We start from the raw sequence: 21,697 nt of genomic DNA on the forward strand, positions 1-21,697 counted from the left end.
TTTTTCATATTGTTATGACTGCATTTTTTTTTTTGCTTAGCAAGTTTTATTTATTTATTTTTAATTCAGTTTATTGCAGTAACATTGGTTAATAACTTTATATAAATTTCAGACATATGACTTTGTAGTTCAGTATCTCTATATTATGTGTTCACCACCAAAAATCTAGTTTCCTCCCATTACCATGTATGTGACCCCTTTACCCAGTTTGCCCTCACCCATCCTTTCCCTCTGGTAACCACCATTCTGTTGTCTGAATCTCCGAGTGTTTTTGTTGTTTTGTTAGTTCATTTGTTTTGTTTTATATTCCACATATTGGTGAGATAATAGCTTTGTCCTTTTCTCTCATTTCACTTAGCATAGTGCCCTCAAGATCCACCCGTGTTGTCACAGAAGGTTGTGTTTCATCTTTTTTATGACTGAGTAGTATTCCATCGTATACAAATACCACATCTTCTTTACCAGTTCATACATATCAGGTAAAGTACATCAAAGATAGCAAAGATACTAAAATAAGCTAGACTCACAATGTCTGTTTTATTTCATTTCAAAGTTATAAGTAAATGTAGGAGAAAGTTTCATGAATATTTAGAAACAAATCAGGTAACAAAATTCATAATATAAGCAGATAGGGAAACTTTACACTTGAGCCCTCAGATTAGCTTAGATATTTTCTTTAACCTAGGGTAACTTTTTAAAATATTTTTTTATTTTTCAAGTACAGTTGGTGTACAATATCATATTAGTTTCTGCTGTATAACACAGTGATTAGACATTTATATAACTTAGAAATGATCACCTTGATAAATATAGTACCATCTGACACCATATGTAGTTATTACAATATTATTGACTATATTTCCTATGCTGTACTTTACATCCCTATGACTATTCTGTAGCTACCAATTGTATTTCTTAATCCCTTCACCTTTTTTACTCATGTCCCCAAACCCCCTTCCATCTGGCAACTGTCAGAATGTTCTCTGTACCTATGAGTCTGTTGCTGTTTGTTTTATTTTTTGATTCCACATGTAAGTGAAATTATCTGGCATTTGCCTTTCTCTCTCTGACTTAATTCACTCAGCAAAATGCCGTTTAGGTCCATCCATGTTGCTCTACATGCCAAGATTTCATTCTTTTTTAGGGCTGAGTCATATTCCATTGTATATATGCACCACTTCTTTATCCATTCATCTGTTAATGGGAACTTAGATTGCTTTTATATCTTGGCTATTGCAAATAATGCTGCAGTGAACATGTGGATATATATGTCCATATAGTGCTTTGGGTTATTTGGATAAATACCAAAGAATTGGAATTGCTGGATCCTTCTTTTTTTCTTGTTATAGCCTTTGTTTTAAAGCCTTATTTTGTTTGGTATAAGTATTACTACCCCAGTTTTTTTTCCTGCTTCCATTTTCATGAAATATCTTTTTCCATCCCTTTGTTTTCTAGTTGGTGTGTGTCTTTTGATCAGATACGAGTCTCTTGTAGACAGCATATGTAAGGGTCTTGTTTTAGTATTCATTCAGCCACTGTACATCTTTCAATGGAGCACTTAATCCATTTGCATTTAAAGTAATGGTTGATACATATGTATTTATTGCCATTTTATTATTCATATTTTATTTTTTTGTTAATCCTCACCAGAGGATATTTTTTCCATTGCTTTACAGAGAGGGAAGGGCAGGGAGAGACAAACATCGATGTGAGAGAGACACATCGATTGTTTGCCTTCCGCATGCACCCCAGGGCACGGAGAACCTGCAACCCAGGTACATGTCCTTGGCTGGGAATCAAACCTGAGACTCTTTGCTTCACTGGCTGATGCTCTAACCACTGAGCAAAAACCAGTTAGGGCATTATTCATATTTTTTATCCTTTTTTTCCTTAAAGACCCTTTTACATTTCTTTTAATACTGGTTTGGGGTGATGAACTGCTTTAGCTTTTTCTTGTCTGGGACTCTCTTTATTTGTCTTCAATTCTAAATGATAGCTCTGCTGGGTAGAGTAATCTTGGATGTAGGTCCTTGCTTTTCATCACTTTGAATATTTCTGCCAGTCATTTCTGACCTGCAAGGTTTCTGTTGAGAAATCAGCTGACAGTCTTATGAGAGCTCCCTTGTAGGTAACTAATTGCTTTTCTCTTGCTGTTTTTAAGATTCTCTTTTTGTCTATAACCTTTGGCATTTTAATTATGATGTGTCTTGGTGAGGGCCTCTTTAGGTTCATCTTGTTTGGGACTCTCTGTGCTTCTTGGACTTGTAAGTCTATTTCCTTGAGCAGGTTGGGGAAGTTTTTTGTCATTATTTTTTCCAATAGGTTTTCAATTTCTTGCTCTCTCTCTTCTCCTTCTGACATCCCATGATGTGAATGTTGGTATGCTTGAAATTGTCCCAGAGGCTCCTTAAACTATCTTCATTTTTTTGTATTCTTTGTTCTTTTTGGTGTTCTGATTCTTTTTTTCTGCTTTTTTAAGTTTCCAATTTGCTGATTCAGTCCTCTGCCTCATCTACTCTACTGATGATATTCTGTAATGTATTATTTATTCCAATTATTGTATTCTTCATTTCTGTTATTTTTGTATGTTTTCTATCTCCATTGTTATGTTTCCTGTCTTTGTTGAAGTTCTCACTGAGCTCCTCTACTCTTCCCCTAAGTTTCTTGAGCATCCTTATAACCAGTGCTTTGAACTCTGCATCTGGCAGATTGCTTGTCTCCATTTTCTTTTGTTCTTTTTCTGGAGTTCTGCTCTGTTCTTTCATGTGGGACATGTTTCTTTGCTTCCTCATTTTGACTGCCTCCCTGTGTTTGTTTCTATGTTTTAGGTAGAGGTCCTAGGTCTCCCAGTAGAGTGGCCTTGTGTTGTAGTGCCCTGTAGGGCCCAGTGGTGCAGCCTCCCAATTTGCCCAGCTATTGGAGTATCAGTGGGAAGTATTTACCTCCAGGCCTATTGGCTGTGAGGACTAACCACAACCACAGTGGAGGATCTGCCCTTGCAGGGGTGACCCCAGGAGCAGGACTTGCTTCAGCAGGACTCTGCTGAGTGTGTTGCTCATGGAGGTGGTTGGGTGTTGCTTTGGTGTGGAGTGAAGCTTTCCACTGAGTGTGCTGGCTCTGGGGCCTCCCGGGGGGTGGAGGCCTGGGTCAACTTCCACCTGTACCCTGTCTGAGGCCACCTAGCATTAACTACCAAACGATCTGCAGAGGGCTGCTATGTGTGTTGAGCTTAGAGGTGCCAAGCTGTGAACGAAGGCCAGATGCTACTAGTGATGAGGCCACTTAGCAAGAGGTACAGGGCATGCTGTGACCAGATGCTGCTTTGGAGTTTGTGAACCTTTGAGAGATTGTTAGAAAGTCTGCAGCATGAGTCAAGACAGGTCGTTTGTATGGAAAAGCCACTGGAAACAGCTTGGGTGGGCCTGCAAGTTAGGTGGGGCAGGGTTTCTGGGAATCACTAGGGCCCTACTAACTGTTAGCCAGGCTGATAGAGAGACTCAGATATGGCTTCTGTCTGCCACCACTGTTGGGGGAGGGCTCAGCAAAGAAACAGTGGCCTCTGCTAGCACTTCTCTCTGGGAGAAAGCTGCCCCTTCAGCCCTCATCCTGAGGCCAGACAGTTCAGTTCCTTCCTATATGTCTCTGGATTTGTGCAAACTGCTGCCCTGGCCCTGGAGCTCAGAACTAGCAAGTCTGAGTAAGTTCATCCATTGGCCTTTTAAGAGAAACTCCAGCAGCCATTTCTCTCACTCAGCCACATTCCCTGCTGGTTTTCACAGCCAGAAGTTATAGGAACTTCTCTTCCTGGCACTGGAACCCTGGGTTGGAGTGCCTGGTGTGGGATTGGGTCCCCTTGATCCTTAGGGGGGCCTTCACAGCTGAGAGATTTCTCCTGATTTTTAGCTGCCACATGTGGGTGTAGTACTAAGGGGTTCTGTGTCTCTACTGCTACCAATCTCGATGTGACTTCTTTATGTTCTTAGTTACAGGACTTCTGTTTAGCTAGTTCAGCTAGATTTCAGGTGGCTCTGAATGTTGGTTCTGTAATCTAATTGTAATTTTGATGTGGTTGTGGGAGGATGTATCACATTTACCTACTCCATAATCTTGACCTAGCTTAGATTTAAGACCACAGTCCAAGATGATTGATGTAATTTATGTTGCAATTACTTGTTTATTTAGAAATCAGTAAATATTCTTGATAAGAAATAGTGCATTCAGGCTTTAATCTTTTTATTTTTTTCCAAGTGGTAGCACCCCAGACACTTTGTAGTAACGGTGTGTCTTTCTTGTGGGCTTATTTTGTGATGCTAAGTTAGTAATATTTAATATGTTCATAAGAGATAGCACACATTACCCTCATTTTAGACAGTGAAATACTGGCATAGAGAAGTGAAAGAATAGAATGTTATGTCCTCAGTGTACTTGTGAAAGGGAAATGTTAAAGCCTTTCTATTTTACAGACTGACTCTCTAGAGTACAGAATCTTTAATCTGAGTTAATGTGAAAAATGACCCTTATATCTAATATCATTACTAGTTTACTTATGGTTATCCTATAAGTGTTTGTATGTGTGAGAGTGTGTTTTGTGATAAAGACCATTACTAAAAATGGGGATGGCAGTCACCTGGTGTGGATAATGCTACTGTCCCTTTTTTCCCTCATGGCAGATATTACTGTTTGATCATGGTACTTTATAATAGAGTCTACATTTGATTTCAGAGTCTTTCTACATATTGCTCAAGGTAGCTACTACCAGTTAATCACAAGCCCACAAAACAGTTATTTTTGAGTCTTGACTTACTATTTATTAAATTCATTTGCACTAAGGGAATATTAATTTTCTTAAAAGTTGAGGATCTATCAAATTTGTGGTCCTATAGCAGACCCCAGTTATATGAGAATTAGTTTATGCTCTCAACAATTTTACTTTTTTATGAGTTAAATAATCATTCACACAGACTTGGCTGTATTATTGATGGGAAGGGAATAAAGAAGGATGCAAGATTAATTTTAACTGGAAAGGTTTGTCAGTGTAGGGATTTTGGTCCCTGAGTGTAGGGCCTTCAAGGTGATCTTTACAACTTTAGCAAAAGCATAAAAGGAATTATATGTAGGATGGATTTGGGGGAATGACAAAAATAATGCATTTTGGCTTCAATGCATAGTACTGCAAAGGTAGAGTATAAAACTAAATAGAGAAGCTTGATCTCTGTACAAAGGATTTTGGGCTTTATTTTCCTGGGCCGCGTGTGGTTTTTAATCAGTAGAATGATATGATCAGATCTACACTTTAAGAGAATAACTGTTGACAGTTTGAGAGGAAGTGAGATTGAGTCTTGATAATGTAGGAAGCCTTTGTAGTAATACAGAAAGACATGATGAGTGTAAGAACTAGAATTGTGGAATGGAAATTGTGAATTTAGAATCAGTTTTAAAGAACATGAAAGGATTAGCCAAAGAACATGTATGCTTAACCCATAGGACAACAGTGTGGTGATGGCCAGAGGGAAAGAGGGGGGCAGGGGTTGGGTGGGTGGGCAAAAGGGGATGGGGACATCTATAATACTGTCAACAACAAAAATAAAGTTTAAAAAAAAGTAAAGATACATTGTATTCCTTCTTAAATTATTTGGTTACAGTTTTCTAAATAATTAATAGCCTCATACTATTTTCAAGATCTATAAGCCCCTTTTCATTATCTTCTTTACATGTAGTTATCTATATTATTTTGGAGCTTTTCTTCTACTTTGAAAAATGTTATGGCATATAGTACATAAACATTCTATGAGCAACCTGGGTTACTCTCCACATCTTTCTGCACAATAGCTGTTTGCCATGTGAAAATTTCAGATTTTCTCTAGCCAAATTCTATGTAACTGTGATTAGTCTCATTAAAAATATAAATTTCAAGTGTATTTTAAGCCACACACACACAAAAAGATATAATTGGTAAATAAAACATACTAAATTTAGGTTGAAGCCTGGACAAACTGAAATGGTAATTTATGAAGTAATCTGTTGAATAAAAAAACTTACGTTATTTTTATCCAAATGTATTCTGTCTTTTAAATATATTTTATGTAATATTAAACTTAATTTTAATATTATTTTAATTTTAATATTAAACTTAATCTTTTTTTGTTAGATTGAACTGTTGACTCTTGTTTTGGTGTGGAATAAGTGGTTTCTTTAAATGTAGTTTTTTAGTTAAAACTTTTTAAAAATGGGAAAAAATATGGGCCTATGTAAATACTTAAACAATAGTGATTTAAAGGTAAAAAGAAGTCTCTCTTTTGCCTGATTCTCACTTCTCTAATGGTAACAGTTTGTTGTGTTTAAATATATGTACACACACATCTTTATGTGATATCTGTTTATATCTATCTGTCTTTAGTTACTTTTACAGAAATGGGATCCAGTGTACAAATTCCTCAAAGTAGCAGAAATGAACACATTCATTTATGTGTCCCAAAGATACAGTCTTTCTGTAGCATACAATAACAAGATGCAAAGCATATAAGCTTGAAATTATGCTTATAAGTATTTTAGTATTCTCTCTCAGAAATGATCTAGTGAGCAAATGATTATACATTAATTAATTTAATTTAATATTAGTCCAAGGTTTTAAGTTACCTTTAAAGTTCTTGGAAATTATCTGTAAACTGACATATTGTAAAGCATAATTACTGTGAAAATAAAAAGTTTGTCAGAGTAATTATTCAGTTTAAACATAGGTTTACATTTCATAATCTTAAACATTGTGTATGAGTAATATTGGCTAATTTGATTAGTAACATTATATACATTTTTAAAAAGTTACTCTAGTGGACTAAAAATGTATGTTTATATTATACTTAACACTAATAAGAAATCAACGCAAACCTATTTTATTGAACTAGTTCTGTTTGCCAGACATTTACTTTAACTATGTGAACTTGGTTCTTAAAAACTTCTGTTAGTTTCTGTAAGAGTAATTTTTAAAAAGTATTAACACATTTAAAATATTAGTTTACTTATTTTCTGGGAATTTTGATAATATTTGATTTATGTAAATGCATATTTATTTCTATAAGCCAGTCAGAACAGAGTTGCTTTAAGAGTTTTTATAATACAATTTATTATTACCCTCTGGAGGTAGGAAAGCCTTATGTACTCACAAAGAAAGGTAAAGACCTTTCTGAATTATAAACACATAGCCATACAAACACTGAGAGACCATATCATTTCCAGTTCTACAGTTTTATCCATGGCTAGGGTAGTGAACACAGAAACACAAAACTGGGCCTGTCCGATACCAAAAAGCTATTCTGTCTGTCAGCATGACATTCTAAATTGATTTGAGCTCAAAATAGGTAAACGAGATAAATGAACAAGTGACTGATGAATCAGTCTCTTTTTTCTCTTACCCAATACAGAATAGATCTGTGTAAACCATTAATCTGTTCATAGAAGTTACTAAATGGCAGTTGATAAAATCAAATTCACAATCATTGTTGTCACCAGTGGTGAATAACCTATTGACTATCAGGAAAAAACCCCCACTAAAAAACAAAACAAAATTAGAAGAGAGGGAAATTAAAACAGAAATGTTGGAGGTGGAAGTGTAGTCCTTACACAGAGTTGCAAGAAAAGCATTTTAGGAAACTTCCACGTGGGAGGGTGAGGTTTAGTGGTAAGATTTGTTGGGGTGGAAATAGAAGGCTGCCCCTGGATTCCCAATGTCTCATCTCCATCCACCCCAATATGGAAGAAGTCCAGTGTTGTCTTCATTAAGCCCAAAACAAAGGCCAAGCTCTAAAAGCTCTGTCTGTGCTGCACCTTATTTCCTGTCTAGTCTTTACCCTTGTCCAAGTTGCTGTGTCCCACCTGGTGCTGTGCTCAGGCCCTCACAGTCTGCTAGGGCCGCATGGCCGCCACAGAGAAAACATGCCCACGAATGAGGTGGGTGCATGTTACTGGGGCCTGGGGGAGAGGAGAGGAGAGAGAGAGAGAAGAAAAGGCAATTGCCTTTGTTAGGTTTGGGTTATATTATCTGAGGCTTGGAAAGGAACAGGCACTTCTTTAACCAATCGACTTCCCAGGCTTCCATGGGCTTTTGCTGTGCCTACCCCTTAGCCAGTCTGTTTCCTGTCTTCCAGTGCCCTATGCCTCCTATGCAGTCGATTCCTTTCCCAGGCTAAACAGGCAGGCCTGGGTGGTAGCCATTCTGGTTTCTATTACGCATTAACCTATCTCCCCCTTCATTGTTCTATCCCTCCCCCCAGTAATCTGTGGGGAGTGCTTGGCAGTTCCCTGGGGAGTGTGTGAGCTGTAACTTCCTAGTGAAGCAAACAGGCTTATGCTCCCTAGTTTATTATGCTTCCTAATGTCTGATTCCCTTTGCTCTGTCCATTAATACTTGGCTGCCTACGCAAACGGGAAGACAGTGAGCAAAGTTCTAAGCTCTGAAGTCTACTGCTGTGGCCAAGAAATGCCCACCTTTGTCAGGTGAATCCATTGGGTGTCTTGGTGGAATTTCCAAACTGTTGAAGGATAAGTTTTAGAAGGGAACAAAATCATGGCTTTCATTTAGATATCAGATGAGCACACATTAAAGTTTTTATCTCATCTTTATCAAGGGCATCAGGAGATGTCACGGCTGGTTCAAAGGAGAATGCAAAGGACAAGGACATTGATAGGTCAGGAATATGGAAAGGATTTGTAAGTGAATACAGAGCTGGCTGCTTCCATCTCGGGGGAGGAAGTCTACTGTACTGGACAGAACTTATTTGCATGTCTGTAGACAACAGTTGTTTTCATTACCATTGGTTTTCTACACATTAACGTCCGTTTTTATAGAGTTGTAAAATAGCCCAGTGATAGTTCCTGGAGGATTAAATTATCCCTAGAGGCTCCAGCATTTCATTGGAAGGATATCCAGTAATCTCATTTGCTTATTCTGAAGTTTATTTAAAGTTTTCTTTACAAAGTGGGTTTTTTTTCCCTGCCTGTATTCTTGGAGCATCATTTCTTTGTTTTTGATATTTTATTAGCTTAACCTAGATATATATTTGGGTCTATGGTTTATTTTTGCTTCTCTAATGGATGCGTGTTTTCTGTTATGTCTGTATGCTTTTCATCTTCCATTTGTCCAGTCACTCTCCTTCAGGACACTAATTACCTTTCCATTCAGCCTCTGCCCTACCTCTTCTGTCTCAGTGCTTTGACACCTTTGTCCCTCCTTGGCCCCCTCAGTACTCAGGTTATCTTAAGATTTTTATCATTGCCATTAGTTTGATTTTTACCCTTTTTTTTGTTTTTTTTAAATTCATTGTTTTTTTTAATTAATTTCTTCTTTAGCTCTATAACTTTTCAATTGACCTGTTTTGTCTTTTGATCTTTGAGATTTTGTTTTATTTTTAATTTTTTTCAATGTATTAGTACATGCATTTTTATTTTTATTTATTTTGTTTTCCTTATTAAAAATTTTTAATGTTGACATTTTTGCAGGTGTTTCCCCCATTACCTCCCATTTGCCCACCTCCACCTACCCCTGTCTCCCCCTCCCTTGGTCTTCACCAAACTATTGTCTGTAACAATGGGGTATCCATGTATGTTCTTTAGCTAATCCTTTCACCTTCTTTATCCAGTCACCCCCACACCCCTCCCCTTGGGCACTGGACAATCTGTTCCATGTATCCATGCTTCCAGTTACATTTTGTTCATCACTTTATTTTGTTCACTTGATTACACATATTAGTGAAGTCATATGGTATTTGTCTTTCTCTCGCTGGCTTATTTCACTTAGCATAATACTCCCCAGGTCCCTTCATGCTGTTGCAAAGGGTAAGAATTCCTTCTTTTTCATAGCCATGTAGTATTCCATTGTGTAAATGTACCACAGCTTTTTTACCCACTCATCTGATGGGCACTTGGGCTATTTCCATATCTCAGCTATTGTAAACAATGCTGCTGTGAACATAGGGGTACATATATTCTTTCTGATTGGTGTTTCGGTAATCTTAGGATATATTCCCAGAAGTGGAGCTGCTGGATTCAAAGGCAGTTTCATTTTTAATTTTTTGAGGAACCTCCATACTGTTTTCCATAGTGGTTGTACCAGTCTGCTTTCCCACCAATAGTGCATTAGAATTTCCTTTTCCCTACACCCTCGCCAGCACTTGTTTGTTGATTTATTAATGATAGCCATTCTGACAGATGTGAGGTGATACCTCATTGTAGTTTTTATTTGCATCTTTAGTGACATTGAGCATTTTTTCATATGTCTGTTAGTCATTTGTATGTCCTCTTCAGAGGAGTGTCTGTTCAGGTCCTTTGCCCATTTTTCAATTGAATTGTTTGTCTTCCTGGTGTTGAGTTGTATATAAGTTCTTTATATATTTTGGAAACTAATCCCTTATTGGATGTATCATTGGCAAATATGCCTTCCCATACAGTGGGTTCCCTTTTCATTTTGATGCTGATTTCTTTTGCTCTGCAGAAGCTTTTTAGCTTGATGTAATCCCATTTCTTTATCTTTTCCTGAATTTCCCTTGGAGACATATTGGCAAGCATATTGCTACAAGAGATGTCTGAGATTTTACTGCCTATGTTTTCTTCTAGAATTTTTATGGTTTTGTGACTTATATTTAAATCTTTTATCCATTTTGAGTTCAGTCTTGTGGATGGTGTAAGTTGTTGGTCTAGTTTCATTTTTTTGCATGTGTCTGTCCAATTTTCCTAGCACAGTTTACTGAAGAGACTGTCTACTCCGTTGTATGCTCTTGCCTCCTCTGTCAAAATTAATTGACCATAGAGGCATAGGTTGATTTCTGGGCTCTCTGTTGTGTTCCATTGGTCTATATGCCTGTTCTTATGCCAGTACCAGGCTATCTTGATTACAGTGGCCTTGTAGTATAGTTTGGTATCTAGTATTGTGATCCTTCCAACTTTGTTCTTCTTTCTCAAGTTTGCTGCGGCTATTCGGGGTCTTTTTGGATTTCATATAAATTTTTGGAATATTTTTTCTAGTTCTGTGAAATAATCCATTGATATTTTAAGACAAATTGCATTGAATCTATAGATTGCTTTAGATAGTATGGACATTTTATTGATGTTAATTCTTCCAGTCCATGAACATGGTATATACTTTCACTCGTTTCTATCTTCCTTAATTTCTATCTTCAATGTCATATAGTTCTCTGAGTTCAGGTCTTTTATCTTCTTGGGTAAATTTATTCCTAGGTGCCTTACTTTCTTGTTGCAATAGTAAATAGGGTTGTTTTCTTAGCTTCTCTTTCTGATAGTTCATTATTGGTGTATAAAAATGCCATCAATTTCTGGATGTTGATTTTGTATCCTGTGGCTTTGTTGAATTCATTTATTAGATCTAGTAGTTTTTTGGTGGTGTCTTTAGGGTTTTCTATATACAATATGTCATCTGCAAATAATAATAGCTTTACTTCCTCCCTTTCAATTTGGATGTCTTTTTTTTCTTCTTGTCTGGTCACTCTGGCTAGAACTTCCAGTTCTATGTTGAATAAGAGTTGTAAAAGTAGACATCCCTGTCTTGTTCCTGATCTTAAGGGAAATGCTTTTAATTTTTGCCCATTGAGTATGATGTTGGCTTGTAGGTTTTTCACATATGGATTTTATTATGTTGAGGTATGATCCCTCTATTCCCACTTTGCTGAGAATTTTTATCTTAAATGGGTGCTGAATTTTATCAAATGCTTTTTCTGCATCTATTGATATGATCGTGTGATTTTTTGTTTGTGTTATTCTCACCTGAGGATATTTCTTCCATTGATTTTTTTTTTTTAGAGAGAGTGGAAGGGAGATAGGGAGGCAGAGAAAGAGATAGAGAGAGAGGGGTGAGAGAGACACAGATTGGTTGCCTCCCATATGTGCTCTGACCAGGGCCGGTGATCAAACCTGCAGCCCAGGTATGTCAGTCCTGTGGCCTTGACCAGGAATTGAACCCACAACCCTTCAGTGCTCTAGCCAATGATCTGAGCACTGAGCTGCATTGACCAGGGCTCATCATCTGATTTTAATCTTTCATTTTATGTGATGTATCACATTGATTTGTGGATATTGTACCAAACTTGCATTCCTGGGATAAATTCCACTTGATCATGGTGTATGATTTTTTTTAATGTATTACTAGATCTGGTTTGCTAATATTTTGTTGAGAATTTTAGCATCTATGTTTATTAGGGATATTGGCCTATAATTTTCTTTCTTTGTAGTGTCTTTATCTGGTTTTGGTATTAGGATAATGTTGGCCTTGTAAAAAGAGCTTAGAAGTCTTCCCTCCTCCTGAATATTTTGGAATGGTTTGAGGAGGATAGGTGTTAGTTCTTTGAATGTTTGGTAAAATTTGCCTGTGAATCCATCAAGATCAGGACTTTTGTTTGCTGGGAGTTTTTTGATTACTGCTTCAATTTCATGAGTTGTTTTTGGTCTGTTGAGATTTTCTGCTGCTTCTTGGTTCATTTTTGGAAGATTGTATGTTTCTAGGAATTTGTCCATTTCACTCAGGGTGTCTAATTTGTTGGTGTATAGTTGCTCATATTATTTTCTTACAATTATTTGTATTCCTGTGATGTCTATTGTTACCGCTCCTCTTTCATTTCTGATTCTATTTATTTGGCTCCATTTTCTTTGTTTCTTGATGAGTCTGGTCAAAGGTGCATCAATTTTTTTTTTATCCTTTCAAAGAACCAGCTTTTGGTTCATTCATCTTTTATATTTTTTTTTTCAGTTTCTATGTCATTTAATTCTGCTCCAATATTTATTATTTCCTTCCTTCTACTTACTCTGGGATTTTCCTCCTGTTCTTTTTTTAATTCTTTTAGGTATAGGTTTAGATTGTTTCTAGAGATTTTTTTTCCTTCTGGAGGTAGTACAGTAATGCTATGAACTTCCCTCTCAGGACTGCTTTTGCTGTGTCCCATAGATTTTGGGTGTTCATTTTCATTTGTTTCCAGGTTTTTTTAAAATTTCTTCCTTGATTTCATTGATAATCCATTCATTGTTTCATAACATGCTATTTAGCATCTGTGTGTTTCAATATTTTTGAGGGTGTTTGTTTGTTTGTTTGTTTGTTTTATCATGGTTGGTTTCTAGTTTTATGGCATTGTGGTTGGAGAAGGTTGAGGTTTCTTTTGTGTCCTAACATGTGGTCTGTCTTTGAGAATGCTCCTTGTGCACTTGAGAAGAATTTATATTCTGGTGCTTGGGGATGAAATGTTCTGTAGATATCAATTAAATCCATCTGATCTAGTATGTTGTTTAAGCTTGCTGTTTCCTTGTTGATTTTTTGTCTGATGATCTATCTGTTGATGACAGTGGGGTGTTAAAGTTCTCTACTATGAATGCATTGCTGTTGATCTCTCCCTTAAGGGACACCAAAATTTTTAAAAATATATTTAGGTGGTCCTATATTGGATACATAGATGTTTATAAAGGTTATATCTTCTTGTTGGATAGATCCCTTTATCATTATGTAGTGACCTTCTTTGTCTCTTGTTATGGCCTTTGTTTTGAAGTCTGTTTTGTCAGATATAAGTCAGATAAAAGCTTTATTTTTGTTTCCATTTGCATAGAATTTTTTTTCTTTCCCTTCAATTTCACCCTGTGTGTATATTTTGTTGAGGGGCTGTATTTTGTAGACAGCATATATATGGATTGTGTTTTCTTAACTATTCAGCTACTTTTTGTCTTTTGATTGGAGCACTTAATTCATTTACATTTAAGGTTATTGATGGGTCTTATTTATTGCTTTTTTTTATGCTGTATTCCTCTTTCTATTTCTTTTTCTTAAAGCACTCCCTTTAGCATATCTTGCAATGCTGGTTTGGTGGTACTGAATTCCTTTAGTCTTCTTTTGTCTGGGAAGCTCTTTTTTTCATCTTCTATTTTAAATGGTAGCCTTGCTGGATAGAGTAGTCTTGGTTGCAGGTTCTTGCTTTTCATTACTTTGAATGCTTTATGCCAATCCCTTTTGATCTGAAATGTTTCTGTTGAGAGATCAGCTGACAGCCTTATGGGAACTCCCTTGTAGGTAACTTTTTCTCTTGCTGCGTTTAAGAGTCGTCTTTGTATTTAATCTTGGCCATTTTAATTATGATGTGTCTTGGTGTCCATTCTCTTTGTGTTTATCTTGTTTGGGACTCTGTGCTTCCTGAATTTGTGTGACATTTTTCTTCACCAGGCTAGGGAAGTTTTCTGTTAGTATTTCTTCAAACAGATTCTCTATCCTCTGTTCATTTTATTCTCCTATGATGCAGATGTTATGTTTCATGTTATCCCAAAGTTCCCTTAAACTGTCCTGCTTTTTAATTATTTTGCCTTTTTTCTGTTGTGATTGAGTTTGTTTTTTCACTTTTGTCTTCTAATTAACTGATTCGATTTTCTGCCTGTCCTGTTGACTGGGAATTCCTTCCAGTGTATCCTGTATTTTAGATATGGCATTCTTCATTTTCAATTGATTATTTTTCATGGTTTCTATATCCTTCTTCATGCTGTCATTCTCATTAAGTTCCTTGATATCCTTATGCCCAGTTACTTTGAATTCTCTATCTGATAATTTGCTTTCCTCCATTTCATTTAGCTTTTTTTCTGGAGTTCCCTTCTGTTCTTTCATTTGGGGCCTGTTTCTTTGTCTCCCTATTTTTGCTATCTCTTTGTGTTTGTTTCTGTGTTTTAGTTAGGACTGCTAATGACTCCCAGTCTTGGTGGGGCTCCCAGTAGTGCAGTCTCCTTGATCTCCTGAGCTGGGTGCTCTAGGAATATCTCTTGTGTGGGTTGTTTGGACATTCCTTCTGTAATTGTGTCTTGATTGCTGATGGGCTTTCATGGTTGGGATCGATGCTCAGGCTGATTGACTCAGGCTCAACCCCGACCATGGTGTGCAGGCTGCTGTGCAGGTGCAGCCTCAAGGTGTCTTGATGGGTTCAGTGGCACAATCTTTAAACTTCCAGACTGGGTGTCTATAGAGGTACATGTTTATCACCATGTATGAGACAGTATGTAGCGACTCCCTGCCAAGGCAGGGATGTTCCCAGCAGGGTCAGAGGCTTACCAGGATCCACCTTTGGATGTGCCACTTGTTTATTTAGTTGGGTCAATTTCTGGTGTCGTCTGAGGCTCAACACTCATTGTGATGGTTATGGGTCATTTTGGGGTTTTGGGGGTGAGTTTCAGTTGTAGGTCCCTGTCAGAGATTGTATGTAACTGTCCTTGGGCTGCCTGTGTGTAGTTACTACTATCTTCACTGTTTGTGTCTGCGTCTGCTAGACCTGTGTGTTCATCGGAGGGACCAATCTGTGTCAATGGGTCCGCTTCTTGTAGCTTAGAGCTGGGGCCAGATCTGTGGTTGATCTGAGTACCTTCTCCCTGAGGTTGCCTTGTCTTCCTCCATTGCCTTCCGAACAAAGTCTTTAGAGTGGACCCAGGCTACCCTTGCTCTGGCTAGTGCCCCATCCCCCTGCTTAGCGATTAACATAGGCACTCAGTGAGGGGAAATTAGTCTCTGCTTCAAAGGCAAACTCCTCAGTCTCTACCATAGATTCCAATGCTAGTTTCCCCTAAGATGTCCTGCTGCAGGTTCAGGCTGGATACAGCCTGCTGTCTCCTCTGCAGGAGCAGGTTCAGCTGCCCTCGACTCAGTGGGATTGATCAGAAGAGTCTCCAGGTGAGACTGTTTCCGGCCCAGCCTGCAAGATGGGGCTAAGCACTTCTTCCTGGTCCCAGACAGTAGACTCTGATGGTCTCACACTTTGAATGTCCCTCTCTGAGCCACTCTCCCTTCCTCTATAGAACTGCACCCAGTGAGGATATCCAGGACCTCACAGAGCTGAGCCAAACAGTCTCCTGTTGGGGGTGGTGTTTGCAGCCTATAGGGCAGGAAGACAGGCTCTGTGTCTCTTTCCTGAGGCTGCCTGGCTGAACTCATAGGGAGTTCGGATCAGCTTCCCCACGATGCAGTCACAAAGCCCAGCACTAGCTCCTCTGTCTCCTCAATAGAAGTCTTCCCAGGGGATACAATCCAAAAATCCAAGCTCTGTGTGGAACCAGTGCCCTCATGCCACAGGTCCTAGCAGGAGGGGTTAGAAAATCAGTCCCGTGTAGGACTCATATCTCTCCACGCAGCTGGTCTCAGCAAAACGGGCATAAATTCCCATCTCCGCTATTCTCAACTCTCCGCAGTACGGGCCAAAAATCCCCAACCTGCTCTGCTCCTCCATGCTGCTAACCCCACAGGACTAGCAGTATTGGAGGCTCACAAGGGGGAGGAGGGGTTTTAGCCCTGCCCCTGAGGTGGGAAACTCCCTTTCCCTTTCCCCAAGTCAAACAGTTTAGTCATTAACTGGGGCTCTGCACAATGCCTTTCAAGAAGGTAGAGGGTCCTTGAAAGTCGCTTGCTGGGTGCAGCCCACAGGCCCCTTTGATGAACCCAAACACTGCAGTGCAGACTCTCCAGCATTCAGAGCCAAGAGCGAACTTCTCAGGCTGGGCTGCTAGCAATAGGAACACTCACTCCTTCCCTGGAAGGAGATGGACCCAGCATCCTAGGCAGAGTTCCCCTGGATCCCTCTGCCCGATGCTTCATGGGCCCTTCTTCCAGCCTCTGCTGCTCTGGGTTTGGGATCCCTGTGTGGGGATCCTCCTAAGGGGAGGGAGCTTTGCAGGCTAGGATAGGAGCCAGACCATACTGTACAGAATCTTTCTGGCTATTACTTTTTTTTTTAATTAATTTTTTTCATCACCATTGATCCCCCATTCCCTTCTTCACCCACTCCCCTCCCCCTGCAATCACCACACTGTTGTCTGTGTCCATAAGTTCATTCTTTTTTTTCTTTCTTTTTTGATCAATCCCTCCACCCCCTAGACCCCTGACAGCTGTAGAGGTTCTTAGTTTAAGCAGTTTCTTGACTGCAGCTGGTGGTTGTTTGTTTTTGTTTTGATCCTCACCCAAGGATATGTTTCCATTGATTTTAGAGAGAGAGGAAGGGAGAGGGGCAGAGAGAAAGAAGAACATTGATGTGAGAGAGAAACATCGACTGATTGCCTCCCCCCCCCCCCCCCCCCGTATGTGACCTGACTGAGGATGGAACCCCCAACCTGGGGTATTTGTTGTGATAGGGAACTGAACAGCAACCCTTCAGTGCAGGGATAACGCTCCAACCGAGCCACACTGGCCAGGGCAACTGGTGGGTTTTTGGCTAAAAAAACATACACGCACATGCACACAAACACACACATACATACATATATGTATGTTTTTTCTCTTTTATTAGTTCTTGGAGACAGGAAGTTTGATAATTCTGCTTTAACCCACAGTCTTTACTTGAAAGTCTGTATGATTTCCTAAGTATTATTTTTTACATAATAAATAACACATATGTATTTTAGAAGCCCTCTAATTCTAATCTGCTGTTTGTTCCTTCCAGTGTATTCTTTATTTCTGCTATGTAATCCTTAATTTCCTTCATAGTTTCCCTATCTTTTCTCATCATCCTTACAATCAGTATTCTGAACTCTGTATGATAGGTTGCTTATCCCCATTTCACTTAGCTCTTCACATGGAGACTTCTCTTGTTCTTTCATTTGGGTCTTATTTTTCTGTCTCCCCATTTTGGCTGCCTATTTGGGTTTGTTTCTATGTATTAGGTGGATCTGCTAGGACTCCCAGTCTTTTTGGAGGTCTCTGGTGCAGGCCAATGTCAGACACTCTTTGTGATTGGTCTTGATTACCCTGTTTGGAGCTACCAACAACCCACAACTTGTGGTTCCCTCTGCTGGTGCTGTGTGCGTTTGGACAAGACCAAGATGCACACTAAAGTCTACTTTTCCAAGGCCCGGGTCCAGAAGCATATCAAGGAAAGATTCAAAGCCCTCTGAGGTCCACCTCTGCCTGCAGGCTGATTAATCTGAGTCTCTTAATGAGCTCAGGCTATAGGCAACAGCAAGGTGTAAACTCCACAAGGTGGGGAAGAGGTTTTCCAGTGGGTGGTGCAATTGCTTCCCCCTCCCAGGCAAAAGCTGTCTGGCGGAGAAAGGTCTGTCTTAGAAAGATGTCCTCTGTTGTATGGGGGAATGACTCAGCACAGGAATCCAGAGGGGTGTCCTCTGAGCTCTATCCCCAGAGCCCACAACCCTAGATTCTCCTTACACAGCTCCAGTCCACGCTTCCCTCCCTCTGCTGGAGCCCAAGGTGAGTGGCTGCACACTAATCTTTGTGGGTTGGCCCTTTAAGAGGGTGCCTGTATTTCTAGCCATTTCTTCCTGGCAGACAGAAACCCTGCTGCTTTTCACAGCCTGATGTTTTGTGGGCACCTTCTCAGTTCTGTTGCTGTGGGCTGCGGGATCCAGCTTGGGGTTTAGACCCCAGAGTCCTCAGTGGGAACCCCCCACAGCTGAGATATCTCTCCAGACCTTCAGCTGCTGCCTGTGGGAGCCCTACCAGCTCTCTTGTGCCTCCACACTTCCTACCAGTCTCTGTGTGGTCTCCACTTTAGGTCCTTGGTTATGAGGGTGCTCTCCAGCTAGTCTTCAGTTGATTATTCAGGATGGTTTTTCTATATTTTAGTTGTAATTCTAGTTTGTTCCTGGGAGAGTGTCAGTGTAGCTTCACTCAGTCCGCTGCCACCTTAGAATCCTCTGAAACTCTCTAATTCTAAAGGTCTGTGATGACTTGGAACCAATTTTTTTAATTAAAAAATAAGACTAACAAATTAAAGACTATCATAGGATACATAAGTTTAAAAATATCAATGACCCTAAAGCATGCATATTTCTTTCATTTGCATTTTGCTTTTGTATGTGCCTTTTATAGAATTTTATGTAATCCCAATGAACATATAGTGACCATATTATATTTCTGTTAATGTTAGGATAAACATTTTAATATTTCTGTCTCATCTTTTAATCTCATCATATGACATCATAATTTATTAAACAGTTACTCAAGTAGAGGACACTAATTGTTTCTAGTTTTATGTTCTTGTGTGTGCATTGAACGTTTTTGTGTTTGTTGTTTTGTGTTACCTTTAAAATAAGTTGGAGAAGTTCAGGTTAATGGACTAATCAGCTTTATTAAATCATTATATTTCTTACCCTGGCACTAACTATAGTGTCTATTTATGTTAATGGATAAAAATTCTTTTGAGATTGTTGCTTAAAACAACAGCTGATATCTCAGTCCTTAATGCCATTAGACTTTTTGGTGCTATGTATTTTTTATCTATATCCTTTCTATGACTCGAAAGTTTAAAAAATGTATTATTGTTTCTATAAGATAATGTATGCTTATAAAAAAGACTCCAAAGTCACATGTTCATATTTTTAAAGGAGGTAATATTACCCAAAGTAAAAAAAGTAATTTGGATTAAAATAAAAAGATATGCTATAGAAGTGGGTTTTTTGTTGTTACTGGTTTTTTTAAAATAGTCTTTGGTAGCCTACTTTTATTATTTCTGGATCTTTGTCATCATCCATAGCCCCAGGTTTATAAAAAGTGTTCATTTTCTTCTAACATAAAGTTATTAATTTAATTATTGCATTCAGTATTTATTAAGAGTTCTGTGAGAATCATGAGAAGCTTTTGGGCTTTGTTGCATTTAATTATATAAGAATATGCATTCATATTATGTAACAATCTATGTAATTATCTTTATTTACAAATGTTTAATCTCTTTTTATTGTCTCCTCAGATTCTGTCAAATTTTAAGAACAAATGTACCTTATAGCTCATGGAAGAAAAAACACAAATCAAGACATATTTGGGTTCCAAGTTGCCAAAGTATGGAACAAAATCTGTGAGAAGTACACTGCAGCCAATGCCAAATGGGACACCTGTTAACTTATTGGGAACTTCCAAAAGTAGCAACATCAAAAGTTACATCAAAAACAATGGCTCTGATTGTCCATCGTCCCATTCATTTAATTGGAGAACAGCAACTCAGTATGGACTTAGTACACAAAGTGCTGAAGAGCCCAGTGACACTCAGAGTGCACATGATGTAGTAATTGATCCTGAAAGACATGCACCTGCTCAAGGAATGTTTGCTAAAAATGGGATAAAGGGAGGTTTGAAAAGTGTTTCTTTATTTACATCAAACTTAGCAAAGCCATCCACTATGTTTGTGTCATCTGCAGAGGAGTTAAAACAAAAGTCTTTGTCTGGACCATCTAATTTGGGTAAATTTACCAAAGGCACGTTATTAGGAAGGACTTCATATTCTTCAGTCAGTGCTCCAAAATCGCAGTTGAATGGATTTTATGTAAATCGATCATCTGGTAGCATACAGAGACCTAGAGCAAACTCCTGTGCTACCAGAAGCAGTTCTGGAGAAAGCTTAGCACAATCCCTAGACAATATTAAATCTCTTACTTGTGAAAAAATGGTAAGGTCACAGAGTTTTTCACATTCCATTCAGAATTCATTCTTTCCACCTTCATCTATAACCAGATCACATTCCTTCAATAGAGCTGCAGATCTTATTAAGCCTTATCAGAACCAACATCTACCGGTTAGAGTGCCTCTGAGGTCAAGTATGCTATCAAGAAATTCCCAGCAGTCAGAAGTACTCAACAGGAATGAACATTTAGGGTATGGATTTAATAGGCCTTATGCTGCTGGTGGAAAGAAGTTGGCTTTACCAAATGGCCCAGGTGTAACTTCCACCTTGGGTTATAGGATGGTTCATCCCTCTCGACTGAAATCTAGCCGATCTCCATTTTCTGGGACTATCACAGTTGATGGTAATAAAAATTCACCGGCTGATACATGTGTAGGGGAAGATACTGCACTTTTGGCTAAGGACAGAGCTGCTGACAAGGACCAAGAACTAACTGAAAATGATAGTTATAGGACAGAAAATGGCCAGCCCATGAAGCAGGACGCTAAAATTAGGTACCTGAGTGATGATGTGGATGACATTTCCTTGTCTTCTTTGTCATCTTCTGATAAGAATGATTTAAGTGAAGACTTCAGTGATGATTTTATAGATATAGAAGACTCCAACAGAAGTAGAATAACTCCAGAGGAAATGTCTCTCAAAGAAGAAAAGCATGAAAATGTACCACCAAAGGATATGTTTGATTCCCCCAAGGAAAATGAAAAATCCTTCAGTAAAACTGATGAGTGGGTAGATATAAGTGTCTCTGGTAAATATTAATATCTTTAAGTTTATTTGCTTTCTCCTAGATAATGTAACTGAATTTACATTTAGGGTTATCTCCTGATTAATTCCATGATACTGTCAATTTCATGGAGTGATGGATCTAGATGAAATAGGAGTGGGGCAACATTTTTCTTCCTTGTGACTTTTGTGCCCCATCCTATTTTCCACTTTATCTAGAACATCAGTGAAAACATTCTTTTCCTGAGGTCTCTTGCCTTTTTTCTTTTTTGGCTGTCATACACAGGCTTATTTCTACTTGCTTCAAAAAAACTTCTCCCCTACTCTCCCCAACAGGTGGCATGCCATTTTAAACTATCTCTTTTCTTAGGGTAGTAGATCATTGCTACTTGTTAAGAGTAAAGCTATACCAAAGGACAAATGAGCAGTTATGCCTAATCTAATGAATTTTCTTATTCTAGGAAATTTTAATATTTTTAAAGGAAGACTTAGATTTCTTGTTATAGCAAGCTTTATAGTTAATACTTTCAGAGGACCTTTGTTTTTTTAATTGAGGAAAGTGA

At 38.5% G+C, this 21,697-nt stretch overlaps 1 protein-coding gene across 4 annotated transcripts in view; it reads left to right on the plus strand.

Moving 5' to 3' along the window:
• The window catches only part of CCSER2 (coiled-coil serine rich protein 2), a 209,619-nt gene that overhangs the window by 44,640 nt on the left and 143,282 nt on the right, over positions 1-21,697 (plus strand). For all 4 annotated transcript variants that reach the window (XM_087824241.1, XM_087824243.1, XM_087824242.1 and 1 more), the window contains one exon: positions 19,704-21,159. In XM_087824241.1, coding sequence (XP_087680367.1) covers positions 19,743-21,159 — 1,417 coding nt within the window. In that variant the 5' untranslated portion in view covers positions 19,704-19,742. The remainder of the gene's footprint in view (positions 1-19,703; positions 21,160-21,697) is intronic.

Source organism: Miniopterus natalensis, chromosome 14, assembly GCF_054644295.1.
Source record: "Miniopterus natalensis isolate mMinNat1 chromosome 14, mMinNat1.hap1, whole genome shotgun sequence".
Taxonomy (NCBI): Eukaryota; Metazoa; Chordata; class Mammalia; order Chiroptera; family Miniopteridae; genus Miniopterus; species Miniopterus natalensis.